The 21217-nt window shown below is 47.6% G+C and overlaps 1 protein-coding gene across 1 annotated transcript in view; it reads left to right on the forward strand.

Moving 5' to 3' along the window:
* Positions 1–21217, forward strand: part of OTOGL (otogelin like) — a 315223-nt gene that overhangs the window by 79556 nt on the left and 214450 nt on the right. Inside the window, exons 18-19 of the mRNA XM_075344757.1 lie at positions 1458–1582; positions 14873–15082. Of these exons, the coding sequence (XP_075200872.1) occupies positions 1458–1582; positions 14873–15082 (335 nt within the window). The remainder of the gene's footprint in view (positions 1–1457; positions 1583–14872; positions 15083–21217) is intronic.

Below are 21217 nucleotides of genomic sequence, written 5' to 3' on the forward strand. Positions count from 1 at the left end.
CTCTCTTTCACCTCCTGACTCTCACTGTCTGCTTTTCCCGCCTCCAGGCCTGTGAACTCCTCGGTGGGTGGGGCCAACCGCCTGGCTCCACCCCACCTGGTGTGGACATCAGACCCTGGAGGGAGGCAACAAGGGTTTTGTGTCTGACTAATGTCACTGTCCGGGGGTGTGTGTGTGTGTGTGTTTTGTCTTTGGCTACCTGGCTAGTCCAGGGTGCCACAGCCACCACAGTGACATTCCCCAGTTATACACTACCTGGGACCGAGTACCCCATATCCCTGGGTGCGACATATGCACATGATTGCCCGGTCTCAGCAGTCATACCAAAGAATGCTGGCAGTTGCAGTGCACTCAATGTAAGGATTCAGAAGTCTTTGGTCTGTAACATCAGAGGAGCGCAGTAGCATTGAAGCAGGCTGTGATCGGGAAAATGCTCAATAGATAACAACATGTTGTCCATCGCTACTAGACTAAAGTCGTGGCCGGTATCCTAGACAATCAGCTGTAAAAAATACAATTGTAAATTTAAGTGGACTAATAGAGAATAAGAAGAAAATGTTCAAGTTACTTCTTACACGCACTTTCTGATTATACCAAATTTTAAAATAGGACTAAGGGGTACTTTGCACACTACGACATCGCAGCTGCGATGTCGGTGGGGGTCAAATTAAAAGTGACGCACTTCCGGCATCGCATGCGGCATCGTAGTGTGTAAAGGCTCGATGATACGATAAACGAGCGCAAAAGCGTCGTAATCGTATCATCGCTGCAGCGTCGGCGTAATCCATAATTACGCTGACGCGACAGTCCGATGTTGTTCCTCGCTCCTGCGGCAGCATACATCGCTGTGTGTGAAGCCGCAGGAGCGAGGAACATCTCCTACCGGCGTCACTGCGGCTTCCGTAGAATATGCGGAAGGAAGGAGATGGGCGGGATGTTTACATCCCACTCATCTCCGCCTCTCTGCTCCGATTGGCCGCCTGGCGTGTGACATCGCTATGACGCCGCACGACCCGCCCCCTTAACAAGGAGGCGGGTCGCCGGCCAGAGCGACGGTCGCAGGACAAGTGAGTCCATGTGAAGCTGCCGTAGCGATAATGTTCGCTACGGCAGCTATCACAAGGATATCGCTGCTGCGACGGGGGCGGGGACTATCGCGCTCAGCATCGCAGCATCGGCCTGCGATGTCGCAGCGTGCAAAGTACCCCTTACTCTTTAATGTCATAGGTTATGAGTATGTTAAGTATCCATCCTATACTGTATATATAAGACTGCATCACATTTACTATGAAGTCTGTTGCAGATGAACTTGAGAAATAAGAGTAGGGCATTTAAAATAATATAGAATAAATTTGTGGCACTCTATACTACTCTATTACCTTTCCAATTAGGCACAATAAATAAGCTGCATCGCTAAGTGTTTATCAGTTCATTCATAACCTTTCATTTCTTATCAGTTCTCCGGCAGGTATGATCGAGGGAACCCCACAACTTCACGCCAATGCCTGGAAAATATCCTCGGCCTGTTTAACTCCACTAAACATCCCTGTAATAGATCCCTGTGACACTAATCTTCAGAATGGTAAACCGATAAGTATAATCCTGAAGCCCTTTTGTGACAAAGGTCATTTGTAGAGTTGTATGCAGACAATAGAAAACTTAAAGGGATGTTCTTGGAAATAAAAAAAGGTTTTTCAAATGGTAGTAAAACCAAAGTATTAATAATGTATCTTGATTGACATTTTGGCTGGATGTGACAACCTTTTGCTATCTTATTTTTCAAAATTTGTCGCAATTTTCTTCGGCGCTCAATTGGGAGACCCAGACGATTGGGTGTATAGCACTGCCTCCGGAGGCCACACAAAGCATTACACTAAAAAGTGTAAGGCCCCTCCCCTTCTGGCTATACACCCCCAGTGGGATCACTGGCTCACCAGTTTTCTGCTTTGTGCGAAGGAGGTCAGACATCCACGCATAGCTCCACTGTTTAGTCAGCAGTAGCTGCTGACTCTATCGGATGGAAGAAAAGAGGGCCCAGATAGGGCCCCCAGCATGCTCCCTTCTCACCCCACTTGCGGTTTGTAAGGTTGAGGTACCCATTGCGGGTACGAAGGCTGGAGCCCACATGCTGCTTTCCTTCCCCATCCCCCTGAGGGGCTCTGTGGAAGTGGGATCTTACCGGCCCCCAAACCCTGAGGCCGAGCTCCATCCACAGACCCAGAGACCCTGCTGGAGGAGCTGAGTACAGTCAGGGACAAGGCCCTGCAACGTTCAGGTACTCTGTGTCCCCGCACAGACAGGCCACGCACACTCCAGGCTTGCTGGGTGTGCTAGTGCGCCGGGGGCACTAGCGCTGCGCGCTCGGGTTAGAGTCACTGCAGCTTAGCTGAGTGATTTTATGTCTTGGGAACTACCGCGCCGGCCGCTCCGGGAGCGGCGGCGCCGCTGGGACTTGTAGTGCGCCGGGGACTCGCGCTGCCCGCGCTTTTACGGCGGCAGCGCTCATAAATCTAGTCCCCGGCTTTTGCGGCCTAGCTCTGCTTCGTTCCCGCCCCCACCCTGTCAATCAGGGAAAGGGAGAGACGCTGTTCTATAGCCAGCGCCGAGGGCTGGAGCCTTATTTACATGCTCCAGCCCTCTCACTGGGCACAGTGGGGACGCAAGTTTCCCGCTCTTGGTCTCAACACGCCCAGGGCCCGCCCCTCTCCACAGGACGCCGGCAGCCATTCCTGCATTCAGTCTGGCTGGAGAACGGACACAGGCTCTGGGGGACTCAGACAAGGGACTCTGGCGACCACACACCCGCGTTTATGCGGGCGGTAAGCTGCACATAAGTGCTGGCCCCACTAGTGCCACAGTGTTATTTGGTGCATTTTTTCCCTGTACCATATATATTTATATTGCACTGTACAGTCGCTTCTTGGCTTATACCCTACATTGCTCTGAGGAGACAACAACATGTCATCCGCAAAACGCAAGGGTGCCAAGGCACAGGCGGTATGCACTGCTTGTGCCGCATGTGGGGCTAATCTACCGGCAGGTTCCAATGACCCCCATTGTGTGCAATGTTCAATCCCTGTGCCACTTCGGCAGCCAGAGTCTATGGTAGTAGTGGCCCAGGCAGAGACGCCTGTGAACCCTGCCCCGGTGACGGGGACAGAATTTGCAGTTTTTGCTGATAAGATGTCTGTGACTATGACAAAAATCCTGGAAACCTTGCAGTCCAGGCCAGTTTCTCAGACCATGGACACTGCTGTGTCTATGCTCCCCGGTCCCCCTCAGTTGGAACTAATCCGTACTTCAAGGGGGTCCCAGGCATCACAGGCTGAAGACTCTGACTCGGATGACAGTCCCAGGCAGCCTAAGCGGGCTCGCTGGGAAAGACCCTCGCCGTCATCACACTGGTCAGGGTCTCAGCGAGACGAGGCTCTGTATGAGGAGACAGAGGTGGGTGATCAGGAATCTAATCCTGACACCGCTCTCAATCTAGATACCCCTGATGGTGACGCTATGGTAAATGACCTTATAGCGGCCATCAATAGACTGTTGGATATTTCTCCCCCAGCCCCTTCAGCAGAGGAGGCAGCTGCAGGAGAAGTTCCATTTCCGGTATCCTAAGCGTAAATTGAGTACTTTCCTGGACCACTCTGACTTCAGAGAATCAGTCCAGAAACATCATGCTTATCCAGATAAGCGTTTCTCCAAACGTCTTAAGGATACACGTTATCCCTTTCCCCCTGACGTGGTCAAACGCTGGACCCAGTGTCCAAAGGTGGACCCCCCAATCTCCAGGCTTGCGGCTAGATCCATAGTTGCAGTGGAAGATGGGGCTTCACTTAAAGATGCCAATGACAGACAGATGGACCTTTGGTTAAAGTCTGTCTATGAAGCTATCGGCGCGTCGTTTGCTCCAGCATTCGCGGCCGTGTGGGCACTCCAAGCTATTTCAGCTGGCCTGGCACAGGTGGACTCTATCATAAGTCCAGCAGTGCCGCGAGTAGCGTCCCTAACCTCGCAAATGTCTGCGTTTGCGACTTACGCTATCAACGCTGTCCTAGACTCTACGAGCCGTACCTCAATGGCGTCTGCCAACTCTGTCGTTTTGCGCAGAGCCTTGTGGTTAAAGGAATGGAAAGCAGATTCTGCTTCCAAGAAATGTTTAACCAGCTTGCCACTATCTGGAGACAGACTGTTTGGTGAGCAATTGGCTGAGATCATTAAACAGTCCAAGGGTAAGGACTCCTCCTTACCCCAGCCCAGATCGAGCAAACCTCAACAGAGGAAGTGGCAGTCGAGGTTTCGGTCCTTTCGAGGCTCCAGCAAGACCCAATTCTCCTCGTCCAAAGGGACTCAGAAGGAGCAAAGGAGCTCAGATTCCTGGCGGGCTCATTCACACCCCAAGAAAGCAACCGGAGGAACCGCTTCCAAGGCGGCTGCCTCATGACTTTCGGCCTCATCCCTCCGCATCCTCGGTCGGTGGCAGGCTCTCCCGCTTTTGCGACATTTGGCTGCCACAGGTCAAAGACCGGTGGGTAGCAGACATTTTGTCTCACGGGTACAGGATAGAATTCAGTTCTCATCCTCCGCCCCGGTTCTTCAGAACCTCCCCACATCCCGACCGAGCAAATGCCCTTCTGCAGGCGGTGTGCTCACTAAGAGCAGAAGGAGTGGTGATCCCTGTTCCTCTGCAGGAACAAGGACAAGGTTTTTACTCCAATCTCTTCGTGGTTCCAAAAAAGGACGGCTCGTTCCGTCCTGTTCTGGACCTAAAGCTGCTCAACAAGCATGTGAACGCCAGGCGGTTCCGGATGGAATCCCTCCGCTCCGTCATTGCCTCAATGTCTCAAGGAGATTTCCTTGCATCAATAGACATCAAAGATGCTTATCTCCACGTGCCGATTGCTACAGAGCACCAACGTTTTTTACGTTTCGTGATAGGAGACGACCATCTCCAGTTCGTAGCTCTGCCATTTGGTCTGGCGACAGCCCCACGGGTTTTCACCAAGGTCATGGCGGCAGTGGTAGCAGTCTTGCATTCTCAGGGACATTCGGTGATTCCTTACTTAGACGATCTACTTGTCAAAGCACCCTCTCAAGAGGCATGCCAACACAGCCTGAATGTTGCGCTGGAGACTCTCCAGACTTTCGGGTGGATCATCAACTTTTCAAAGTCAAACCTGGCACCGACTCAATCACTAACGTATCTTGGCATGGAGTTTCATACTCTCTCAGCGATAGTGAAGCTTCCGCTGGACAAGCAGCGGTCACTACAGACAGGGGTGCAGTCTCTCCTTCAGGGTCAGTCGCACCCCTTAAGGCGCCTCATGCACTTCCTAGGGAAGATGGTGGCAGCAATGGAGGCAGTCCCGTTCGCGCAGTTTCATCTGCGTCCACTTCAATGGGACATTCTCCGCCAGTGGGACGGGAAGACAACTTCCCTGGACAGGACAGTCTCCCTTTCTCAGATGACCAAGGACTCTCTGCAATGGTGGCTTCTTCCCACCTCATTATCACAGGGAAGATCATTCCTGCCCCCATCCTGGGCAGTGGTCACGACAGACGCGAGTCTGTCAGGGTGGGGAGCAGTTTTTCTCCACCACAGGGCTCAAGGGACGTGGACTCAGCAGGAGTCCACCCTTCAGATCAATGTTCTGGAAATCAGGGCAGTGTATCTTGCCCTATTAGCCTTCCAGCAGTGGCTGGAAGGAAAGCAGATCCGAATTCAGTCGGACAACTCCACAGCGGTGGCATACATCAACCACCAAGGAGGGACACGCAGTCGGCAAGCCTTCCAGGAAGTCAGGCGGATTCTGATGTGGGTGGAGGAAAGAGCATCCACCATATCCGCAGTTCACATCCCGGGCGTAGAAAACTGGGAAGCAGACTTCCTCAGTCGCCAGGGCATGGACGCATGGGAATGGTCCCTTCACCCGGACGTGTTTCAGGAAATCTGCCGCCGCTGGGGGGTGCCGGACGTCGACCTAATGGCGTCTCGGCACAACAACAAGGTCCCGACCTTCATAGCGCGGTCTCGCGATCAAAGAGCTCTAGCGGCAGACGCCTTAGTGCAAGATTGGTCGCAGTTCCGGCTCCCTTATGTGTTTCCACCTCTGGCACTCTTGCCCAGAGTGTTACGCAAGATCAGATCCGATTGCGGCCGCGTCATACTCGTCGCCCCAGACTGGCCGAGGAGGTCGTGGTACCCGGATCTGTGGCATCTCACGGTCGGCCAACCGTGGGCACTACCAGACCGACCAGACTTACTGTCCCAAGGGCCGTTTTTCCATCGGAATTCTGCGGCCCTGAACCTGACTGTGTGGCCATTGAGTCCTGGATCCTAGCGTCTTCAGGATTATCCCAAGGGGTCGTTGCCACCATGAGACAGGCTAGGAAGCCCACGTCTGCTAAGATCTACCACAGAACGTGGAAGATATTCTTATCCTGGTGCTCTGCACAAGGAGTATCCCCCTGGCCATTCACGTTACCTGTCTTTCTTTCCTTCCTGCAATCTGGGTTGGAAAAGGGCTTGTCGCTCGGCTCCCTTAAAGGGCAAGTCTCGGCACTATCCGTGTTTTTTCAGAAGCGTCTAGCGCGACTGTCTAAGGTGCGCACGTTCCTGCAGGGGGTGTGTCATATCGTACCTCCGTACAGGAGGCCGTTAGATCCGTGGGATCTAAACAAGGTCCTTGTTGCTCTCCAGAAGCCGCCTTTCGAGCCCCTGAGGGATGTGTCACTTTCTCGACTCTCACAGAAAGTGGCATTTCTGGTAGCGGTCACGTCTCTTCGGAGAGTGTCTGAACTAGCAGCGCTGTCATCCAAAGCTCCCTTCCTGGTGTTCCACCAGGACAAGGTAGTGCTGCGCCCCATTCAGGAGTTTCTCCCTAAGGTGGTAGCCTCTTTTCACCTTAATCAGGATATCTCCTTGCCTTCCTTTTATCCGCATGCAGTTCATCGGTATGAAAAGGATCTACATTTGTTGGATCTGGTGAGAGCACTCAGAATCTACATTTCCCGCACGGCGCCCCTGCGCCGCTCGGATGCACTCTTTGTCCTTGTCGCTGGTAAGCGCAAAGGGTCGCAGGCTTCAAAAGCCACCCTGGCTCGATGGATCAAAGAACCAATTCTTGAAGCCTACCGTTCTGCTGGGCTTCCGGTTCCATCAGGGCTGAAGGCCCATTCTGCCAGAGCCGTGGGTGCGTCCTGGGCATTACGACACCAGGCTACGGCTCAACAGGTGTGCCAGGCAGCTACCTGGTCGAGTCTGCACACTTTCACCAAACATTATCAGGTGCATACCTATGCTTCGGCGGACGCCAGCCTAGGTAGAAGAGTCCTGCAGGCGGCAGTTGCCTCCCCGTAGGGGAGGGCTGTCTTTGCAGCTCTAACATGAGGTATTTCTTTACCCACCCAGGGACAGCTTTTGGACGTCCCAATCGTCTGGGTCTCCCAATGGAGCGCCGAAGAAGAAGGGAATTTTGTTACTTACCGTAAATTCCTTTTCTTCTAGCTCCTATTGGGAGACCCAGCACCCGCCCTGTTGTCCTTCGGGATTTTTGGTTGTTTTTCGGGTACACATGTTGTTCATGTTAAACGGTTTTCAGTTCTCCGACGTTACTTCGGAGTGAATTTGTTTAAACCAGTTATTGGCTTTCCTCCTTCTTGCTTTTGCACTAAAACTGGTGAGCCAGTGATCCCACTGGGGGTGTATAGCCAGAAGGGGAGGGGCCTTACACTTTTTAGTGTAATGCTTTGTGTGGCCTCCGGAGGCAGTGCTATACACCCAATCGTCTGGGTCTCCCAATAGGAGCTAGAAGAAAAGGAATTTACGGTAAGTAACAAAATTCCCTTCTTTTCCCCTATCCATCGATTTACTAAAGTCCTATAAATAATAGAAACATCAGAGTGATGTGATCTTTAACATACAGAAGACATTATTAAAGGGAACCTGTCACCAGATTCTTCATGTTTACTAAGACTACCATCTTCAATTGCGCTTGTGTTGCATTCCATAAAGTTGTATATTATCTCCTAACTCCCCCTGTATACCCCAAATTGTTTTTTTAATTTTTCCACACCATATGTAAATCTGAATGATCCAATCTGATGGAGTCCTTGGTTCAGTGTCTATCTCTCCTCTCCACCATTAATTGTGGTCCTTTTCCTCTGATTGACGTAGATGATGCCTCCTGCGTCATCTACATAGCCATGGGAGATCTCATGCCTGCGCATACACATCGCTGTCTTATGCATTTTTCTCTGCCATACTGCGGGCAGAGCCGAACACACACGTGTGCATGCGCAAGCCTGCGATGTGAAAGCGCAGGCACGAGATTTCCCTTGGCTATGTGGATGACGCAGGAGGCATCATCCACATCAATCAGAGGAAACAAATGGCAATCAGCGGTGGAGAATAGGGACAGACTCCACAGCAAGGACATCTGTCAGCAGGTTTCTGATATGTAATCTAAAGACAGCATGCTGTACGATTTAAAACAAAGAATTCGGCCTGCATCTCTTATCACAAAGTCTGTCTTTGTTTATCTACAATGTTAGTTTAAACCTCTTAGCTTTGTCATTAGTGGGCCTGAGGAGCATGTGAGCTGTAGTCTGATTCCACCCCCCTTATAATTAGAAGCTTCTGTCTATGAAGACGTACACTGAAAGCCTGGCTGGTGTGGGCGGGATCAGCTATATGGGCTCTGCTACATGCAAAATCTAAAACCTTGGATTGTGTCAAAACATCTGCACCCAGTAATCTAAGTGATATACAGTTGGATTCAGGGCATCTTTGCCTACATCATGCAGCTCTCAGATGAGGTAGCAAAAACCTGCTGACAAATTCCCTTTAAATGCCCTACTTTCATGATAAATTTCACTCAACAGCCAAATATCCCTAACTTTTTCTTTGTAATGTCTATACAAAACAAATTGTATAAAAAACACTTTTTATTTAAACAGCATCCACTTATATTATAAAAAGTGGTCAACGACCATTTCAATACGCAAACACTAAACATTAAAATTAAAACACCAGGGAGGGCAAAGTCCTGTTATTATGAACCAATAGACATGGTATTCTTATGCAAATTATGAAAAAAGGAAACAATTTTTTCAACCCATCTCAATGCTTGATCAAGACTATAATCACCTTGTACCAAAATGCTAGCAATTATATGCTCTTACATGCTATCAATGAGGTTATTAATGGTTGTCTGAGGAAAGTTATACTATGCAAAATGCATTTGGGTATGCAAATCATCAAGATCCGATGCTGGCAGTTCCCTTTGCAATTGTCAATCAATGATATCCCAGATGTGCTTGATGAAATCAGGAGAAGCTGCAGACCATAGTAGCATGTTTAAGCCATGCTGGCTGCTCAATTAGCACCAGCAATGTGCGGTCTGATGTTGTAAGTGTTGAAAAGCAGCTCCTGTGACACTTTGAAGAAATGACAGTACCACTGGTTCCAATACAAAATCAATGTAACGCTGAGCTGTTAGTGTACCTGGAATGAAGACTGTAGGGCTCTGGTTACTGTATATTATGTAAACCCAGACCATACATGTTGGAATTGCACCTGCATGGTATTCTCCTGTAAAAGCTTTTTCATGGCAGTGATCACTTGGTCTCCTCAAATTCAAAGAATGGCACATTTTCATGGTATCCATTTTCTACTGTACATGAAATTATACAACACAAAGCAAGACTAACATATCAAACAGTGCATTTGTCGCGGGCGGGGAGGACGCCGCCGCTGCGCTCGCTAATGCTTGGGTCCGGCGCTGCTGCGGCTGCTGCTCGGTGGCTCAAGCGGTGGGCTGGATCCGGGGACTCGAGCGGCGCTCCTCGCCTGTGAGTGAAAAGGGTGGTTGGTTTGGGGGATTAAGGCGGGCTTTGCACACTATGACATCGCAGGCCGATGCTGCGATGCCGAGTGCGATAGTCCCCGCCCCCGTCGCAGCAGCGATATGTGGTGATAGCTGGCGTAGCGAAAGTTATCGCTACGCCAGCTTCACACACACACTCACCTGCCGTGCGACGTCCCTGTGGCCGGCGACCCGCCTCCTTGTTAAGGGGGCGGGTCGTGCGGCGTCACTGCGACGTCACACGGCAGGCGGCCAATCGGAGCGGAGGGGCGGAGATGAGCAGTATGTAAACATCCTGCCCACCTCCTTCCTTCCGCATATCCTACGGAAGCCGCAGTGACGCCGGTAGGAGATGTTCCTCGCTCCTGCGACTTCATACACAGCGATGTGTGCTGCCGCAGGAGCGAGGAACAACATCGGACCATCGCGTCAGCGTAATTATGGATTACGCCGACGCTGTACCGATGATACGATTACGACGCTTTTGCGCTTGTTAATCGTATCATCCAGGCTTTACACACTACGATGTCGCATGCGATGCCGGATGTGCGTCATTTTCAATTTGACCCCACCGACATCGCACCTGCGATGTCGTAGTGTGCAAAGCCCGCCTTAGTCCGTGACGCCACCCACTGGTTGTGGTAAAGATGGGCACCACCGCTGCTGGTGACGGGGATCCCGGGAGCGATGGTAGGGAGCAGCTGGGATGTTGTTTTCCCCCTCCGTGGGTAGGGTCGGTGGTCCCGGGGCCTGGTGGTGTGACGGGGAGGCAGGGTTGGTGAGGTGCAGGGTTGCAGGGACAGCGTGGCGCGGTGCCGGATAGCACGGGTGTACTCACTCAGTAAGAGATCGGGATGGAAGCTGGGACGGGTGCCAGGGCGGTGACAAAGGTAAGGCCCAGGGGTCGCAGGTCCGGGCCCTCTCCCTCAGACGCTGCGGGCTCCGCTACCGGTGACAGGGGTAACGGGTCGGTCGGGGCATTGGCCGCGGGCATGGGCAGTGAGGGAGGTAGTGTGGTGGACGGCAGCAGGCCGAGACCCTCAGCCGTATCGACTGATCCCTCGGGGACATAGGGGCGTGGGTTGCTTACCCGCTCCTCTGAGACCACCACCTCCACTTCGGATGCCCAAACGGTTGCGGCCAGGCCCTTCATCTCCGACGTCCACTTCGCCAGCATGAAGTGGACTTGGGCCTGGAGCTCCTGGCACATCTTGCGGCTGGATCCAGAAACGTGTTTCAGCAGAGTCGTGGCGTCCCTGCATGCTGCAGCGCTAGTTACATGCCGCCGTGGCTGCGACCGCCGCTCCTCCAATGGCTCCGTCGGGCGCAGACATCTTTTTCCCGTCCCCCCTTGGTTCTCTTTAGCACTTCCCTCTTCGGGGGGTGGGGCTTCGCTTTCGCGCCTTCCCTGCTCGGGGAAGACGCTCGAGCGGGAAATCTTCGCGCCAAAGATGGCGGCGCTTCAAATTTTTCATCCGGACGCCGCCGGCGAGGACTACAAGGTGCACATCTACCAGTAGGTAGATCGTTTCTATCCTGTTCGTGATGCCAAGTTGTCGCGGGCGGGGAGGACGCCGCCGCTGCGCTCGCTAACGCTCGGGTCTGGCGCTGCTGCAGCTGCTGCTCAGTGGCTCGAGCGGTGGGCCGGATCCGGGGACTCAAGCGGCGCTCCTCGCCCGTGAGTGAAAAGGGTGGTTGGTTTGGGGGATTTAGTCCGTGACGCCACCCTTGGGTTGTGGTGAAGATGGGCACCACCGCTGCTGGTAACGGGGATCCCGAGAGCGATGGTAGGGAGCAGCTGGGATGTTGTTTTCCCCCTCCGTGGGTAGGGGTCGGTAGTCCCGGGGCCCGGTGGTGTGACGGGGAGGCAGGGTTGGTGAGGTGCAGGGTTGCAGGGACAGCGTGGCGCGGTGCCGGATAGCACGGGTGTACTCACTCAGTAAGAGATGCACAAAGTCCTCGGTAAACCAAACGGCTGGATGGACGGGTCCCGCAGCCGGCTGCAGTGTCTCTCCCCGGACAGGTGATGGCGGCTGTCTTTCCCTGCACCTTTGTGTACTGTTTGACTACGATGGGTCCCCAACGGTAGTCCGCTCCCCGGTGTATGGATGCCGGAGGAGCCCGTTTGCCCGCAGGCGCTGGCCCTTGGGTCTCTAGCCTTAGGCGGTAGCTGTATTCCCTCACGGTGCGGACGGTTGCCTTCTAACGGGTCTTTGGCTGTTAGGAAACCCCTGGGGTTCCTGTCACACTTGGATTTGACTGTTGACGGCGACTCCAAGCCTAGTCGGGGTCCGATGGCCCTGCCTGAGTGTGCTGGCTTCACTTTGCTCCCCGGTCGGTACCGCCGGGCCACCGCCCGACCCCGGTCCTGCGGTTCCGCGTTGATTCACCACTCCTGCAGACGGCCACCACCGTCTGCCAACCTTGTTGTCAGTGCCTGGGCCACAAACCCAGACACTCAAGTGTTCACTCCTCTCACTTCTTCCTCCAAAGCTGAACTCCACTTTTCCTGCCTCCAGGCCTGTGAACTCCTCGGTGGGTGGGGCCAACCGCCTGGCTCCGCCCCACCTGGTGTGGACATCAGGCCCTGGAGGGAGGCAACAAGGGTTTTTTGTCTGACTGTTGTTACTGTCTAGGATGGGGGGTGTGTATGTTGGTATGTCCGTGACTACCTGGATAGTCCAGGGCGTCACACATACACAAACCATTAGAAGGTATTTGCATGACATTGGAATATATAAATGTTCCATTCACATCACCTCTCACAAAGGCCAACATGGTAGAGAGCAAGATGGCAATGGAGGCTGGAATGGATGTCTATACTTTTCAGGAATGAATGCCACTTTTATCTTGGATGCAATGATAGCCGGAGATTGTTATATATACCCCATGGGAAAGAAATGCTATGAAGAAGTCTGCACGAGGGAAAGTAGAACTGGCCCAGGAGCAGTTTTTCATCATGACAACACTAGGCCTCATGTTGCTTGTGCTACTGTGAGCTGCCTTTGTGGCCAGCCATGGCTTGCAGTATCTTTAGACTTGTCTCCCAACCAACAAATGTAGGACATCATTGATGAGGAATTACAAAGGAAGTTGCCAGCAGTGGATCTTGATGAATTGTGTGCACAAAGGCATTCGGTGTGGCAAAACATTCTTCAGACAACCATTGATAAACCTCATTCATAGAATGTCTCAATGGGTAAGGTCATGTATTTCTGCTCATGGCAGGCATGCTCTATACTGAATATTTCGAGATGTTTTGAATATTTTTCTTCCGTTTTGGCATCATTTGCATAGCATGAGTATATACAGTCATATGAAAAAGTTTGGGTACTCCTATTAATGTTAACCTTTTTTCTTTATATCAATTTGAGTTTTTGCAACAGCTATTTCAGTTTCATATATCTAATAACTGATGGACTGAGTAATATTTCTGGATTGAAATGAGGTTTATTGTACTAACAGAAAATGTGCAATCCGCTTTTAAACAAAATTTGACCGGTGCAAAAGTATGGGCACCCTTATCAATTTCTTGATTTGAACACTCCTAACTACTTTTTACTGACTTACTAAAGCACTAAATTGGTTTTGTAACCTCATTGAGCTTTGAACTTCATAGGCAGGGGTATCCAATCATGAGAAAAGCTGTTGCGAAAACCCAAATTGTTATAAAGAAAAAAGTTAACATTAATAGGGGTGCCCAAACTTTTTCATATAATATGCATTGTGTTAAATTAAGGCATTGTATAGAAAGAGATTAATTACTAATTGACAGAAATCTGACAGGTTATGCATCGACATCTTGATTTAATATAATGGACAATACACAGTTTAACATTACATTAGTTTAGTATTTTATTTATTATGGTGATGAGCTTTGTACAGATGAAGTTAGAACATTTGTGCAGAAGCAAAATTTGTATTTTAGAAAAAACCTAGGAATTGTGTATAATGTCATTTGTTTGAGTAGTCGGGACAAGAACACATGCTGTCACAATGTTACTCTTGGATAATGAGGAATAGGGGCCTCTAGTCTGTCCCTCATGCTAGGAGGCCCCACGCATCACTAACTTCAGGGATGCTCCTAATGGTAGAGACACCTGAGTCCTGTTCTTGGCCCTGCTCCTAAACAAGGGGAAACAAAAATTCTGAAACACTGCACATACACAAGCACACACACAGGATTAGACAATAAAAGAGTCAGAAGGAAAACAAGAGCAGCAAAGTAGCTACAAAAGACAAAAGGGGTAAACTCCACAACTGAACAAAGCAATAAGCATTACTGCCACCAAATAGTATGGAACACCACACCTCACCAGACCAACTAAGATAAACTATAGCTGGCATAGGTGGAAGGATTCAGCCACTATAAATAGGAGGGGAGAAGATGTGATTGGATTCCCCACAACATGTGATCAAAGGAGACTAACAATCAGACTAGCAAAGTTTAACTCTTGCTAGCCTGCTTATGACTAAGCACACAGTAGGTTGATGCCTGAGTCTGACTGACTTGTTCCAAACACAGAGACTTTCTTAGGCGGAGTGTCAGTATCTGTAATCTGAACAAAACCTGATTCTGCCATGACAATTGGCAAAGTTTGTGAAATTCTCTGTGTGACACATGCAGGGAAAAAAGTGATGCTCCAGACGTGTTCCAAATAAAATAGTAAGCTTTATTCCAACATCTTAAAATCGTGACGTTCTCAAGTATATCCAAAAAGATATTCATGGTCCTTATTCATGGATAATTATTCATGATTATCTATGAATAAGGAACTGGGTATGGTCTCAAACGTTGTACTAAAAAGGATGAAATATTTTAGATATACTTGAGAATGGATTTCTCTGTGAAGTGAACTTTACAGTTTCCTCCGCAGAAGTGAGATAGTAATCTTATTTTTGTACAAGAAAACATGCAATTAAAAAAAATGTTCTATTCTAAAATGACTGTAAATGTATGAATACAATATATACAACATATCCAAGTTTGTTTTCCTGTTTTCCAGTTGGATATGCGACCCACTGTGATGTTGTCAATCAGGATCTTTTTGCGCCGTGTCATACCTACGTGAGCCCAGCATTGTATTATCAGTTGTGTCGTTTTGACGCATGCAAATGTGGCAGCAGTTGTCTGTGCAATGCCTTGGCTCACTATGCCTACATCTGCAACAAGCATGGCGTGTCCATCAACTTCCGATCACAAGTTTCCTTTTGTGGTGAGTAAATAAGGTAGAATATTATAATATGATGAAGAACTTTGTCCATTAGATCTGTGTATGATCTTATACAAAACATGGAGTAATATTCATCTTGTTTGGGCATAAAGTTGACAGACGACTATGATGATGTTGGCCTTTTACAGATGATGATCATCGGATTATTTCAAAATTATACGAGACTGATCGTCTTCAATGTCTGACACATATTGACATTTAGAATTCATATTATGTACATTTTTTTCACTTTTTTTAATGCTGTTTTTATGTACTAGAAAAAAGTAATAAGGAATCAACAACAACAGCTTTGTACATTTTAGTACTTTAGCAGAATAAAATCATCCTTTATGGAAAACAGTAGGTTTTGTGTTTTCTTATTACGCCCCCTTTTTTTCTATTGACAGCTGTATTTTGGCTTATTTCTTTCTAAGGTTGTAGTTTTTATAGGGGCCATTTTCAAGTGCAGATACTTTACTGACTACTTTCAATATCAAATATATTTTTTTAAAAGACATTCTTTCTTTGGGAAAAAAAGGCAACAACATTATTAATGAAAAAAGTGGTATTTTTGGGTGGTGTAAAAAGGTAAAGAATGTTTTTTTTTGTAATGTTTTTTGCTACTTAACTTCAAATTGCAACAATTAATATGTCACTTAGAAATCCAGTACAGTAACAAAGTTAGGAAGTCTAAAGCCTGCTTTACACCTTTCAATATCGTATGCGATGTGACACGCCCCAATCGTATGTGCGGCACGTTCAATTTTTTGACCGTGCCGCACAATCGATTAAAAGCTGTCACACGTACTTATCCGTCCATACGACCTCACTGTGGGCGGTGAACATCCACTTCCTGGAGTGGGAGGGACGTTCGGCGTCACAGCGACGTCATGCGGCAGCCGGCCAATAGAAGCAGAGGGGCAGAGATGAGCGGGACGTAAACATCCCGCCCACTCCTTCCTTGCACATTGTCGGCGGGAGCCGCGGACGGAGGTAAGCTGTCGTTCAATGTTCCTGGGGTGTCACACACTGCGATGTGTGCTGCCTCGGGAACATTGCACAACTGCACGTTCATTCTTTGAGAAATGAACGACGTGCATGCGATGAATGGATTTTCGTTCAATCACAATTGCATGGAGGTTTTACACGCTACAATCATACTTACGATGCCGGATGTGCATCACTTACCTTGCCTTATATTCAAATCCTTGGAGTCTGACCTGGATCCTTCCCCTGCTTACTTCTTGTCTATATACGGCTGGCTGCCGTGAACCTTGCTGGGACCGAGGATACTTATCTGGAGGAACTAATCAGGCTGACTTCCACTGTGGTTCAAGTGTTCTGTGTCTACAATTATTTAAAAAATTAGTTTCATTCATTTTCATTCACGACAAACGCCTCAAAAACGCAGCAAAAACGCAGCAGATTACATTTTTGATGCGCTTTTGCACTTTCTCATTGTATGAATGGTGAAACAAATACTGCAAAAACGCTGAAAGAAATGACTGCTTCTTTAAAATGTGTGTGTGAGATTTCTGAAATCTCATCGCTGTACTGTAAAAGCAGCTTCTAATTTGCATAAAACTCATGAAAAAACGCTGCAGAAAAACACAAAAAAAACGCAATATGTGAACATAGCCGAACAGCAGGGGTCTACACAGAAATCATCGGGCGCCATAGCAGGAGTTCTCATCTTGCTTCCCTCACAAAAAAAGTAAATTACTATTTGGCTGAATCACATATTAGCATATGTCACAACTTTTCAGCCCTTTCAAAGTAATCTTCCTTTTTAAGCCCCTAGATTCCTTTTTCATTGCACCCATAAAAATATACTTCCAAAACAAAGTGCCCATAAACACTGCATGATATACCATAGTGAAATCTTTCACAGTACCCTTCACACACACACACACCCACACACACACACACACCCACACACACACACACACACACCCACACACACACCCACACACCCACACCCACACTGTGATAACCCTAGTGTACCCCTTCTCAACTACCCCTTAGGTACCATACTACCTAAGTATGGTGACATCAACACAGTATAAGCCCCAGCTGTGGCCCTCCATGCAGTATAATGGGTGTACATACAGTATAAAGGCCACCACACCATTCCACACTATATAAAGGCTTCCACTAAACCTCCAAACTTTATAAGGGTAAGTTCACACAGTGCGTTTTTTGCGGCGTTTTTGCGCGTTTTTCGGGTGCGTTTTTGGCCTCAAAACTGCATGACTTTGCTTCCCCAGCAAAGTCTATGAGTTTTCATTTTTACTGTCCGCACACAACTTTTTTTTTAAGCTGTGTTTTTGAGCTTAAAAAAAAAATGGACATGTCAATTCTTTCCTGCGTTTTTCTGCGTTTTCCCCCATGCAATGCATTGGAAAAATGCAGAAAAACGCAGAGATCAAAAATGCAGCAAAACGCAGCCAAAAACGCACCAAATCGCGGCAAAAATGCATGCGTTTTTGCCACGGGTGCGTTTTTGTGCGTTTTTAGCGGCCAAAAACGCACAAAAACGCAGCATCAAAAAAACGCAGCGTGTGCACATAGCCTAATGGCCCCCGAACAGCCCTTCGGACAATATGATGGACGCCACACAATCCTTCACACTACATAATTGCTTGCATACAGTATAATGACTCTCAAATAGTCCTCCATAAACTATAAAGGCTCCATCATAGCCCTCCAGATATGATAATGACCCCCATATACCCTTCCAAGTAGTATAATGGCCTTCACATAGGCCTCCAAATATTCTAATAGCCCCGACATAGCCTTATATATTATATATACCTCATATGGTATAATGGGACCAACATAGTTCTCCATATAGTATAATGCACTGCCCATAGTCCTACATATAGTATAATGTACCCTCCATAGTCCTCTATGTAGTATACTACACCCCCTTGTCCTCCATATAGTATAATACATCACATAGACCTCTATATACTATAATAATCCTTCCTTTATAATGCACCCCTCATAGTTCTCCATATTATATAAATAATATTATATAATATACCCCCATTGTCCTTCATACAGTATAATGAACATCCCATAATCCTTCATATAGTATAATGCATCCTTAATAGTCCTCCATATAGTATAATGCACAACCCATTGTCCTCCATATAATATAATGTACCCCCATAGACCTCCATATAGTATTATGCACCCCTATAGTCCTCCATATAGTATAATAAAGAGCCCATAGCCCTCCTTATAATATAATGCGACCTTCATAGTTTTCCATATACAGTGCTGGCCAAAAGTATTAGCACCCCTGCAATTCTGTCAGATAATACTCAGGTTCTTCTAGAAAATGATTGCAATCACAAATTCTTTGGTATTATAATCTTCATTTAACCCCTTCACGACCTTGGACGGATCTATCCGTCCAGGATCGTGTCCCGTTAAGCCCCGCCCCCTGCCGTGGGCAGGCGGCGTGGATCGGCACACATATCAGCTGTTTTCAACAGCTGACATGTGTGCCTGCTAGCCGCGGGTGGAATCGCTTCCACCCGCGGCCATTAACCCCTTAAATCTTGCTGCCAAAGTTACTTACCGCCGCCCCCACCGGAAGTGTTATCACGTGACTATCGGTGGTTGCCATCGTAGCACAGGGTCATGTGATGACGCCTGCTGCTATGATGTTTCACTTTCATTTTCCCTCGGCCGAGAGCAGAGGGAAAACCAAAGTGACTGAATCTGCTGATTACAGCTGTATTGCTGTGATCAGCAGATAGCGATCAGCGATCGGATTGCTGATTGCTATAGCCCCCTAGGGGGACTAGTAAAATAAAAAAAAAAGTAAAAAAAAAAAGTTTTAAAAAATAAAAAAAAACAAAAAAACCTAAAAGTTCAAACCACCCCCCTTTCCCCCCATTGAAAATTAAAGGGTTAAAAAATAAATAAATATACACATATTTGGTATCGCCGCGTTCAGAAATGCCCGATCTATCAAAATATAAAATCAATTAATCTGATTGGTAAACGGCGTAGTGGCAAAAAAATTCCAAACGCCAAAATTGCGTTTTTTGGTCGCCGCAAGTTTTACGCAAAATGCAATAACAGGCGATCAAAACGTAGCATCTGCGCAAAAATGGTACCATTATAAACGTCAGCTCGACACGCAAAAAATAAGCCATCACTGAGCCTCAGATCACAAAAAATAAGAACGCTACGTGTTTCGGAAAATGGCGCAAAACGTGCGCCACTTTTATTGGACAAACTTGTGAATTTTTTTAACCCCTTAGATACAAGTAAACCTATACATGTTTAGTGTCTACAAACTCGCACCAACCTGAGGCATCACATAGATACATCAGTTTGATCATATAGTGAACACTGTGAATAAAACATCCCAAAAACTATTGTGTGATCACACTTTTTTTGCAGTTTTTCCACACTTGGAATTTTTTTGCTGTTTTCCAGTACAATATATGGTAAAACCTATGGTTTCATTTAAAAGTACAACTCGTCCCGCAAAAAACAAGCCCTCATATGGCAAGATTGACGGAATAATAAAAAAGTTACGGCTCTCGGAAGAAAAGGAGCAAAAAACAAAAACGCAAAAACGGAAAGTGCCCGGGGGCTGAAGGGGTTAATTTGTCTTCAATGAAAAAAAAAACAAAAAAAAAAATTGTCATAATGCCAAATTGGATATAATTCCACACCAAACATAAAAAAGGGGGTGGTCAAAAGTATTGGCAGTGTTTGAAAAATCATGTGATGCTTCTCTAATTTGTGTAATTAACAACACCTGGAACTTACCTGTGGCACCTAACAGGTGTTGGCAATAACTAAATCACACTTGCAGCCAGTTGACATGGATTAAAGTTGACTCAACTTCTGTCCTGTGTCCTTGTGTGTACCACATTGAGCATGGAGAAAAGAAAGAAGACCAAAGAACTGTCTGAGGACTTGAGAATCCAAATTGTGAGGAAGCATGAGCAATCTCAAGGCTACAAGTCCATCTCCAAAGACCTGAAAGTTCCTGTGTCTACGGTGCGCAGTGTCATCAAGAAGTTTAAAGCCCATGCCACTGTGGCTAACCTCCCTAGATGTGTAAGGAAAAGAAAAATTGATGAGAGATTTTAACGCAAGATTGTGCTGATGGTGGATAAAGAACCTCGAGTAACATCCAAACAAAGTCAAGCTGCCCTGCAGTCCGAGAGTACAACAGTGTCAACCCGTACTATCCGTCGGCGTCTGAATGAAAAGGGACTGTATGATAGGATACCCAGGAAGACCCCATTTCTTGCCCCGAGACATAAAAAAGCCAGGCTGGAGTTTGCCAAAACTTACCTGAGAAAGCATAAAACGTTTTGGAAGAATGTTCTCTGGTCAGATGAGACAAAAGTAAAGCTTTTTGGGAAAAGCCATCAACATAGAGTTTACAGGAAAAAAAAGAGGCATTCAAAGAAAAGAACACGGTCCCTACAGTCAAACATGGCGGCGGTTCCCTGATGTTTTTGGGTTGCTTTGCTGCCTCTGGCACTGGACTGCTTGACCGTGTGCATGGCATTATGAAGTCTGAAGAGTACCAACAAATTTTGCAGCATAATGTAGGGCCAAGTGTGAGAAAGCTGGGTCTTCCTCAGAGGTCATGGGTCTTCCAGCAGGATAATGATCCAAAGCACACTTCAAAAAGCACTAGAAAATGGTTTGATAGAAAGCACTGGAGACTACTAAAGTGGCCAGCAATGAGTCCAGACCTGAATCTCATAGAACACCTGTGGAGAGATCTCAAAATGGCAGTTTGGAGAAGGCACCCTTCAAATCTCAGGGAACTGGAGCAATTTGCCAAAGAAGAATGGTCTAAAATTCCAGCAGAGCATTGTAAGAAACTCATTGATGGTTACCGGAAGTGGTTGTTCGCAGTTATTTTGGCTAAAGGTTGCGCAACCAAGTATTAGGCTGAGAGTGCCAATACTTTTGTATGGCCCATTTTTGGAGTTTTGTGTGAAACGATCAATGATTTGATTTTTGTTTCATTCTCTTTTGTGTTTTTTCATTGCACTGTAGTATAATGCACCACCATAGTCCTCTATATATTATTATTATTATTTATTATTATAGCGCAATTCATTCCATGGCGCTTTACAGTGAAAG

The sequence above is a fragment of the Anomaloglossus baeobatrachus genome, chromosome 4 (assembly GCF_048569485.1).
Source record: "Anomaloglossus baeobatrachus isolate aAnoBae1 chromosome 4, aAnoBae1.hap1, whole genome shotgun sequence".
Classification (NCBI taxonomy): Eukaryota; Metazoa; Chordata; class Amphibia; order Anura; family Aromobatidae; genus Anomaloglossus; species Anomaloglossus baeobatrachus.